This window comes from Myzus persicae, unplaced genomic scaffold (assembly GCF_001856785.1).
Source record: "Myzus persicae strain clone G006 unplaced genomic scaffold, MPER_G0061.0, whole genome shotgun sequence".
Classification (NCBI taxonomy): Eukaryota; Metazoa; Arthropoda; class Insecta; order Hemiptera; family Aphididae; genus Myzus; species Myzus persicae.
This window is the reverse complement of record NW_019103602.1, coordinates 1,159,990-1,170,773: the sequence shown is the minus strand read 5'-3', so window position 1 is coordinate 1,170,773 and position 10,784 is coordinate 1,159,990. Positions and strand designations below refer to the sequence as shown.

The 10,784-nt window shown below is 28.1% G+C and overlaps 1 protein-coding gene across 4 annotated transcripts in view; it reads right to left on the bottom strand.

The window, feature by feature from the left end:
- Positions 1–219: 219 nt before the first annotated feature.
- The window catches only part of LOC111034825 (Down syndrome cell adhesion molecule-like protein Dscam2), a 310,967-nt gene continuing 300,402 nt past the window's right edge, over positions 220–10,784 (bottom strand). For 3 of the 4 annotated variants that reach the window (XM_022316209.1, XM_022316208.1, XM_022316210.1), the window contains exons 19-32: positions 8,661–8,816; positions 8,020–8,141; positions 5,837–6,014; positions 4,466–4,741; positions 4,145–4,269; positions 3,850–4,044; positions 3,612–3,732; positions 3,384–3,527; positions 3,111–3,251; positions 2,313–2,465; positions 1,916–2,040; positions 1,714–1,834; positions 877–949; positions 220–668 (exon numbers count right to left, since the gene is read on the bottom strand). In XM_022316209.1, the coding sequence (XP_022171901.1) occupies positions 485–668; positions 877–949; positions 1,714–1,834; positions 1,916–2,040; positions 2,313–2,465; positions 3,111–3,251; positions 3,384–3,527; positions 3,612–3,732; positions 3,850–4,044; positions 4,145–4,269; positions 4,466–4,741; positions 5,837–6,014; positions 8,020–8,141; positions 8,661–8,816 (2,114 nt within the window). In that variant the 3' untranslated portion in view covers positions 220–484. The remainder of the gene's footprint in view (positions 669–876; positions 950–1,713; positions 1,835–1,915; positions 2,041–2,312; positions 2,466–3,110; positions 3,252–3,383; positions 3,528–3,611; positions 3,733–3,849; positions 4,045–4,144; positions 4,270–4,465; positions 4,742–5,836; positions 6,015–8,019; positions 8,142–8,660; positions 8,817–10,784) is intronic. The other variant, XM_022316211.1, reaches the window with a different exon arrangement.

Here is a 10,784-nt window from a genome sequence, read left to right as displayed (position 1 = left end):
TTATATTAATTTCATAAGAAGCTATTATAACGGAATTATTATTATATTTAAACAATTATTTATAACACCAACTATAAAAATGCATAATGTAGCTTTATAATGTAGTTACCTGCGTTGACAGGTATATAAATTAGTTGAAGTTTGAGAAAATTTTCAAACAATGTTCAATGTTCATGATACATAATTATAAAGGATAATAATCTTAAAACATAATTATTTAAACATAAAAAGGAATATTATATTATTGTATTAACACTGATAATTATTTTAATATGACATCAATTAAAACTTGAATCTAACATAGATATAAACCATTTCTTTTTTGATGATTAAATATAATTTAGTTAAACATTATAATGATAATAATGATTAATGGTAATAATTATATAATTTTAATAATAATAATATTATTAATTAATAGTAATAATGATATAATAAAAAAAAAATTCAACAAAAATTATATTATTATGTTTATTAATTTTACTTAATAGCATACTCTATATGGAACTGGTCTGGAACCACGGCCGGAGCTCATAGTTCCATTATCTTCTTCATCTGTGTCATTTCGGGAATATGTTCCATGATGCTGTATAGGCATCATGAATGTGGTCTCGTGTAAATTTGTGCTTCTACATTCTCTGGAACTCTGATTTGATCCACGTCTAGAACTAATCAAATATCAGCGTTAAGTAACAAACAAAAATAGATTCATCATCGATGCAGCTGATAGGTTGTCGTAATTATTATTATTTTTTTATTTCTTGGTTTTAAAACATCTGTTTCAATATTATTATTTATAGTTTTAAATAATTATGGTTGAATTTTAGATATACTGCAAACCTTTTAAGTATTTAATTTTTCAAAATCAAGGCTTACTCTGGTAAAGGTAACAATCTCCGCTTAGGTTTCTTCATTGGCTCACATGTTTTTGAATTTCTCTCGATATCATCTATATTTTAAAAATAAATGAATACTTGGTTAAAGGAAATTAATCCAAAATTAAAGCATTGATTTGAAATGAGACTGTTGAATTATATTGTTATGATAATATATTTTATAATTAATATTTGTAATACGTTTACTAATGCATCTTTATTATATATATGTATGCTTTTTCGTTGTTCATATAAAATATTATCTTAGATTTACAATTATATGAAAAAGTAAAACGAATAAAACTTAACTTAGAAAATAGCACAAAACTAAAAGAAGAGATGAGTAGTGAAAGTTCAAACTACTAAACGAAGAATTAAATGGTTCAGCGAGAGAAGCAAAATGTTATAAGTACAACAATCTGTATGAAAGCCTGGTAATAAAGGAAGGAAGATATTACGAGTCTAAGTTGTTAGTTAAAATCCAAGAAAAAGGATCCAGAAATTTAGAAGCAAAGAGGAGAAGAATGCCGAAGAAGAAACGGATACCAACGTAGCAGACGAGAAAAAAATATAAGAGCTAGTGGACAGAGACCTATGCAAGTTTAAGACAACGGTCGCTGAACTCATTTGACTGGGATCAACGAGAAAGGGTAAAGAAAAATTTGTAGGTGAAGATGTAGTAAATTCATTTATGTCAATAAATGTGTTCTTTTTTTATACACAATTCTCAATAAAAGAAAATTATAAAAGTACAGTATTTTATAAGACATTTGTTGTTCTTAACAAAATTTCAACGTGTAGAATTGTTAAGTTATGTTAGCTATATTGATAAACTTACAAAATTCATGAATAGAACTACTTTGACTTTTGGAATCTTCATTGTTGTTGTCTGAATAAAAAGGTACTCGTTTTGGTATGGGGCGTCTCAGAAAGTTTGTATAGTCCGCCTGAGAACAAAACTGAAGAACATTGTATTAATCATTATACAAAATGCAATGATATAATCTTTCAAAAATAGCTTGATGGATGTAAAGTATTACCATTCTATTACAGTTGCATATTTCCAAATTTTCACCGCAATTAGTGCAAAAGTATTGTTTATTTCTTTTAGGTGATTTAGAAGGAGAAATTTGAAATGTTGCATATGGTGAGATTTCGTTGTAGTCTAAAAAAAATAAAAAACACAAATCGTAAATAATTTATATACTATCTGTATTCATAGTCAAAAATGATGTATTCAAATTAATGATAACTAAAGTTACTTATACCTAGGATGATAAAATTATAATACACTTTAAATCATCTTAAAAACATTAAGTTGTGACTGTTATTTAAACAAAATGAATATAGTACACTGTAAATATTCTTTTTGATTTGATGTTATTGGTTTATTTAATTTTTATAAAAGTAAGCATAAGAGAGTCATAAAAGCTTTACTTGAATCGTCATTGGTCAGTATGGTACTCTTAGATTTGAACGGTGTGCACGTTTCATATGCATCCGAATGTATTTCGGATTTTGAACAGCTATTATTTTTTAAAATCATATTATTCGCCTCCAAATGACGTTGATTCTTTTTGTACATATGCCCTAAAAAATCAAATATTTATAATCAAAATAAACTTGTTTTTAAATAATTTTATTCGAGACTCGTACGAATATGTCTGAGTAAAATTAATTTGAGTACACTCGAAAATAAATATGTGCCAGAAATATTATGACTGAATTTTTTTTTTTTAAATTAAGTAGAAAACATTAATACGTTGAATCTTAAGAAAGTGCAACAATGGTTTTCTTTCGTACTTTTTTGCTATAACCGCTTATTATATCTCGCAGATTATTTTAAACTTTTGAGATTAAAGTATCATAACTTATAATGAAAATTATTGAGAACAGATATCATCCGATCCTTGTTGTAATAATTTTGAACTTTTTGGAAAAAAAATTTTTCTAAAATACATGTAATAAAATTGACGAGACATGAACAAAAATGTCCCCAACAACTTAAGTCGTGTCGTGACTTTACACAGTATAAACACACTTACGCACGTACATACGTGGTATCAGTATACACCAAAATATATAACTGTGAATGTGTTTGTGCACTATTTATAGGTAATCTTTACATCGATGTCATTATAATTCTGGTCCATGAAAATATTGCATTAAAATCAGCACATTACTGTCTGTCTTATTATTAAAAAAAAATAATGTTGCATATTATTTCGTACTTACTGTATTTATAACATACTATCAAAGATAGACTGATGACTATGAGAAGTAATAAAGCAACCGCGAGTGGCCACATTACGGCTATATTGTAAATAGTCAGCATTATCTTGTCGTTCACCGATAGAGCTTCATTGTCATAATTTCCTGAAAAACACAATAAAAATAACTAACCAATTTTTTTTTTTTGAATTTCTCAACTGGAATCATTGTTCATAAAGAACACGTTGAATTGATGCACTATGTATTTATTATTCATATATTTGTCAACGAACGAACCTCCATAATTAGTTAAGGTCGAAGCTGTGTACATTGTCGATGTCATACCAGCAGAGTTGTAGCATTTTATCAGGATATTATAGTTGGTCGACGGACTTAACGTTTCAATCGAGTATATTCCATTTGGTGTAATGTTTTCGTTAACTAAAATAAGAAATAATTTTCATCATGTGGGATGCAAACACTTAGGTAATTCAATAATATTTTGATTTTGTTTTTAGTCATTACCTGTTGTCCATTCCTTTTCAGTAGTTAGTCTCTTGTATACTGAAAAATGTGTGATCGGACAATACTTAGAGTTCCATTTTTGAAGATGAATCAAAAATCCAGATACCATCTGTTCGATAGCCTTAAACAAGTACACGTAACAACAGTTTAAAATTCCGATATTACTAAACATTACTCATATGCAAATCACTTCGGTGTCACGGCTTGTAAATTAAATAGATCAAATTTCTACAATTACTTCGTTTTGGGTGGGTGCAATTGGCGTTTTCCCTTGTAATGTCTTTACGTTAAATGGCCTGCTTTGCATTCCGTGACCCACTCGGTTACTTGCTGAAATGCTGAACGCTATCGTTGTACCGCACTTGATGTTCGGCAACGTGAATACATTTGAATGCGAAGGTAATGATATTTCCGTGTACATGTTTTCTGGTTCCTAAATGTTTATACATTTTATTATGGTGTTTAATTTTCACTTTCTTTAAGTACGCGGGTTATATTATTAATTGTAAGTGTAGTAAATGTAATCAGCTTACATTGATGTATTTGTACGAAAGTAAATACTGCTGAACCGCGTATGTGTTCGGCGCCTTCGTCCAATTCACTGTGACATTTGTCCAAGACACGTTGACTATACCGAGAATTGGCGGTTTCGGTGGCTCTGTAATCGTAACACATATTCCACACGTCAATCATTGCATAATGTTATTGTTTTTTTCCCCCACTAAATATAGTTTCGGCGAATATCTTAAATTGGTTAATGTAAGCTTTTACAATCAACGTGTTTATGATGATTTTCTTTGTTGGGATCTATGCAGTAATATACACGTGTTATCGGACAATATTATTATACTTGCCGACTACAAGCAGCGAAGTGGTAACATTTTCGGACCCGTAAACATTCCATGCCGTACAAGTGTAATTGCCGGAATCCGTGCTGGTCACCGAGTCCAAGTGTAACGTGAAGTTATCGTAGACCAATCTTTGAGAGTGTAATAAGTCAATTGGTTGGCTGTTGAAAGTCCATTTTACGTTCGGAGTTGGAATACCGGATGTGGTACAAGGCAGATCGATGTTGGCATGCCATTTGGTCTGTATCTTACCGTGGAAGTTTGCAATGGCTGCGGGCATTCCTAAAAGTCAAACATTAAATTTTAAGTATTTTCGGATGCTCCATCTATCAGTAAAATACTGAAAAGTGAAAAATCATATTAACTCAGAATTTTTCATTATAATTTTAATACAATATCAGCTGCCAAAGCTCGGCAATTTTACACCGTCATATCTCAGGTAATAGATTTGTATGTAGCTTTTGAATATTGTGTTTATGTTTTATTATTACTAAATGTTTTAAGTAGTAATATTATCGTCCGGAATTTCTAGTATTTTTATTTTTAATACACAAAAATCATTAACTTTTAAATATATTCAAAATATCAATGATCATTTAAAACACAAACATGATTTGGTTTAGAAAAAAACTTTCCTAGATCAACGTTGCGTAATGATTACCACCAGTTACGAATTAAATATAACAGCGCAAATGATAAAATAAAAACCAACAGATACAATTTGCCGGTTATGAATTAATTTATTAAGTGAAGTTTCTAACCTCTACTTTAGGGGTTTTTTATTAACAAAATTAAATACTCCCAATAATTGTACAGATTTAATTTAAAAACAATTGTAATTATTGACCAAAATTAAATTAATTAATAAATACCTAATACTTATAACAAACTTTGTTCAACAAATTATACGAAAAATATGTAACCTAAAAATTAAGCCTACGTAAGTACAAACATGAGTGTGTGATAATGCCATGTTTTTATTTCATAAAATCTAGGTTGGTTCTTAAATTTAATTTTACAATAAGTTTGACAGTATTATTATTGATTCTCTGGCATGTGGTTGTAGTATAAGATGTAAGCTTGATTTAAGGGTTAAGGTTAAGTACTTTGTACCAATCAACTATTTTATTTATGTTCTGGCAATAGCATTATTTTCCCCCGTGACTTGGGCGAAGTAAGGACTGAGACAAAATCGTGAGGTGTTATAATATGAACCTTTGCGAGCGCCTGTTTTGTTGTGGTACCTACGCCGAACACGCTTGTTACAACGCTCTGCATTATCCACACATTTCTCAATACCTGGGACCTTAGATAAAAATGTTATCAATGATGGGGCTATAACTACGATGATAATATATTATAATATAATACATTTACCGCCGGATTTAACCGTTGACAGAGAAGCCGTCCGTGACTTGTCACTCTCACCCACGCCGTTGGTTGCGGTTATCCACCACAAATAGCTGCTGGAGTGTCTGAACATGGACAATTGAATCTGTCGGACGTGAGGTTCAAACGATTGCGACTTTACAGCACCTTGCATCCCGTTTATTTTCTAAACATGGTTATATTATCATACGTAAACAAATTGCTAAGTACCACAGTTGATTTTCAGGGTGTACAGTATATTTTTATTATTTTTCATTACACACGTCGTCGTCATCTGTATAAGCTGTTCATTTGTTTCACTTTAAAATATTTTAAGCAGCACTTCACTTTTTCTATAGGGCTTCACAAATGTAAACTTTGACGTTATCAATATTCTAATGTAAGTATAATGATCAAAATGCTGACAGATAAATTTGCTTTACACATCTTCTAAAGATATAAGTCGTATACGCTTTGTATAGACCCCAAGGTCTTGCAGTATAAATATCAACTCAAAAATCAATAAATAATTGTAACATTGTAATAGTACCTTTTACGTCACAAGTAGATATACATTTTATATAAACACGAAGATGAATACTTCATTAATTTATGCAATACTGAATGGTTACTACAATGTTACAGAAGATAATTTAAGTGAAATAAAATAATACAAAACATTGATCTCCGGCCAAAATACAATAGTTTAAACAGGAAATGAAAAGTCATCTTAATTGGATCAGAATTAATCACAAGAAAATTTTACTTGGGAAACATCAAAATATAATAATTTATTATAGATTCACAATGTCCGCCATGCAATACTACAATATGAGTCAAACACGATATTGTCATCCACCTTTGGCCAGAAATCAATCCTACATTCAAGACAACACATAAAATGGTATTCGTTATTAGATAATTTCCTAATGTTGAAATGTATGATGCTAAACCTGATAGGTAGATGATAGTAATGCAGTTGGTACATAATAAATAAAGTATGAAATCTTGTCAAACGTTTGAGAAAACCACCATATCATATTGATTTTTTAATATAATGCATATCTTATTTAACAATAATTTTAAAATGTATTTAAAAATGTTTTGTTAATATTACTGAACAACAATTTTCCCACAAACAATCATCAAAATTTGATGTTTTTTTTGTTTTATTCAAATTTTAAAAGTTTTGTTTGTTAATAACATGCAATGATTTATGAAAACATTAGAAAACATGGTTAACAAAAAAATTGAATAAATATTACACGTTAGTTTTCATAGTATACTTTCAAGAACTGTAATCCATTAAAGGGTGTCAAAGCTGAACATTCTTTAGGGGGCAAAAATTCAGGAAATTTAAAGTTCCATGGCACGACGTCCTAACAATAAACCATTTACAAAGAGTAAAATCAAACCATTTCAAAAATCAATAATGACTTAACAAGAACTGTAATCTTGTCTTGACGAAAAGTTAGGTTTTAATCAATTTTTTTTTATTAGAAAGAAAAAACTTTTTTTAGGTAGGATTGGATACAGATTTTTTAATTAATTTTAAATTATTAAACAGCTTGTGATATAAAGTAGTTTATTACAATTTCTGAAAAAAGGGTTTTTTAAATCAGGATCCAATGAAACCCACACAGCCTTTATCTTAAAAATAAAAAAAAATATCAAAAGCATGAGAGTTTTTGTACCAAAAAGTTGTTACTCTGACATCCTACTTTACACAGCCAATATTCAATAGGTAGTATAATTTTTAAATAGTATTTAATGGAATATAAAAAGGCAATTATATTTTTGTTGTTAAATAACATGATAAGTAGGGTTGAGGTGTTTATGACTTTTACATACATTTTAATTAAGTATTTCATGCACATTGCAGACCAATTTATAAATCTGTTTGGATTTTGAAATGAATAACTTATATTAAATTAAAATATATTAACATTATTAATATATAATATATTAAATTTTATGAAGCGAATTTATAATTTTTTAAGATTTTCAAGTATAATTGCATTATTTTTGTTTTTAATGATTTTTTTAATAATAGGTATTTTTTTTTTTATAAATAGCAATTCGTTTAAATAATTTTATGAGTCATTTTTGATAGTTAATTATTAGTAATAATTATGAAATATTTAAGGTCATAGACATGCATACTCCTATTATGACTAAACACTTATTATTACCTCTCTTTCGTAAAGGGTGTAATGTTGAATCTGGCCATTTGGTTGTTTTGGTGGTAACCAAGATATAAGAGCCATATTTGGTGATAAAAGCATCGATTTTAAACCAGCTGGTGCTTCTGGTACTGTAATTAAACAATAAAATTAAAATAATATCAATTAATTTATTAATTAGAAACACTATTCATCGATACAATATTTAAAATAATACGTAGACATTTTGAAAAGTCTAAAAACTTTTTCTTAACCTATTTCTCGAGCCTTCGATAAAAACTGAACCAATATTGCAACATTGTTTTTATATTGCCAACAAACTCTGTATACCTACTTGGAGTTCGGAATTTGTAAATTTGAACCTTTTTTTTATTTGGTTATAAGAAGGGAGATGAAAATTGTTTTTAATATATGTTTTTTCAAATTGTATCATTTATTTGTTATCAACAAATTTCATGAGAACTTTGATTAAAAAATATAAATTCCCTGATTACGGTTTAGAATTTAGATAGGTTTTGATTATTCTGGAACTCATAAAATAATAAAATAGGTTATAATAATATAATATTGTATTTTACACTATTAAAATAATTGAAATTATTAAAGAGAAGAAATAAATCAAAGGACATAGTATAATTTAAATATCTTACAACTTTCTGAAGTTCTGCAAATAAGAGGTTTGCTAGATTTTCCCGGACCTTGAATCGTGTTAACTTTGATGGAAAATACGTATTCGGTGTCAGTATCCAGGTTGGAGATAGTTGCATCATCACCGTTATGGAAAACTTCAATTTCATTGTATTCGCCTCAAAAGTAAAAATAATTGTTAATAATGAAATAATATAAACCTAACCTTAAAAGAAGCTATTTATTTCAAAAAGTTCAATTCCTTTAATACAAATACTTGTTATTGAAAATCAACAAAATGGGAATAAAAAATATATATTATTGTTTACTCACCAGTGATTGTTTAAAATCGGTTTTGAAAAACATTTATCATATATTTTGTTGAGTGAAATAACTTTGTAGGGTAATATAATAATGTAGGTATTATTAAATAGTAAGAAATAGTATACCATATTTGGTAATTGTTTGTAAATTTTGTAACGAAATATTTATTATTTTAATATAATAATATTATCTCCTCATAAAACGTCGAAACGCCTTTTTTGTGTTCATAAGTTTTATAATAATTAGTTACAAACGTTTAGATCTGATAAACAAAATTAATGAATAACAGTATAATTATTATAATCTTCATCTGCGGTATTAAACACAAAGTTTTAATTGAAATAATATAAATGTTTTCCACTTTTTAAAAACTTTTAGTTTTTGATAGTAATATAATGGAGCCGTTATACGATTATATTATTACCAGAGACACGAATCTTGTTTTAATAGAAATAACCTCGTGGAAATAACTTAGTTTTATCACTGAAAAACTTTGTCTTATTTGTTTCTATCATTTCAAATTATTCAGTAACAGAGTAACAGTTGTATCTCAGTTAGAAACAGTTAGTTAATACTATTAATTAACATTTATTTATAACATATTGTTCAAAATATTGTTGAAGATATTTGGAGGCGAGTATTTTATATTAGAAGACGAATTATTTTGATGATGGGTAAATAGCAGAACATACTATTAAAAATGCATTCAGAGTGAAAAACATAAAGGATATAAATATAAATAATACATATGTGTATGTAAATACAATTGTTATATACTAACTCAATATATACCATATTTAATAATATATTATTACAATATGCTGATCTTACATTGTATGACTCGTAAGTCACAAAGCAAACCATAAAATTTAAGTTTAAATATTTCACAAGTCCCATTACCATGAATGATATACATTTATTACACCATAATATTTGCAACGGTTATTGTTTGGATTTTTTTTTCATATTATAAGAATATAAAAGCAACAAACAAATAATAAGCCAGTAAACAAATAAAACACATTATTATAATCATTATAAGTATTGATATAACTGAACATACATTTTTTCGCAAATGTATTAATTAAATTATTTTAGTATTTTTAATGGTCGAAATGTATTTGTGATGAATACAATACAAGCATAATATTAAACAAGTAATATTAATTTTAGTTGTAAAAAAAACTCCTAATATTCTAATATCCTTCTTTTTAAATATTGAAGATATGATTTGTTTTAAGCATTAATTCCATTAAGTTCAGTGGGTAGTTATGAAAAAACAATTGGAATTTATTGTTTCCTTAGAATCCTTGAAACAAAAGCAACATTTACAACGATTTAAATTATTAGTTTTACGTTAAAGCCCACAAAGACAGTTTTGTAGTTTTTTTTTCCGGGAAGGTTATTTTTTCCTCAAGCTGAATGAGCTCTCAGACATGTTTAGGTGTGGCGTGACAAGTTCGCTTTTTATTTGAAATTGTGCAGTGTGCTGCAAATGTACATCTTGGCACCAAAAAGCTTTAATTGAATTCCAACATACACCGTATGCAATTTTGTCGTTGGCTTTTCGCCATTTAAAACAAGAAAAGGTACCTATATAAACCGACGAAGTTTTAGGTTTACTCGCCGTGCGATAGGACGTGAGCACTTTGTTAACATAATTTTTCAAGATTTTTGAATAACGTACATGGATGTTAATCGGATTCCGATGGAAATAGTTAAATTCGATATGTATACCGAGTATATTGAATTCAAGATTAAGTCTCCAGGTTTATTCGCTGTTAACCTCCAATTGAGTTTCAAAATATTATGTGGTTGATCAT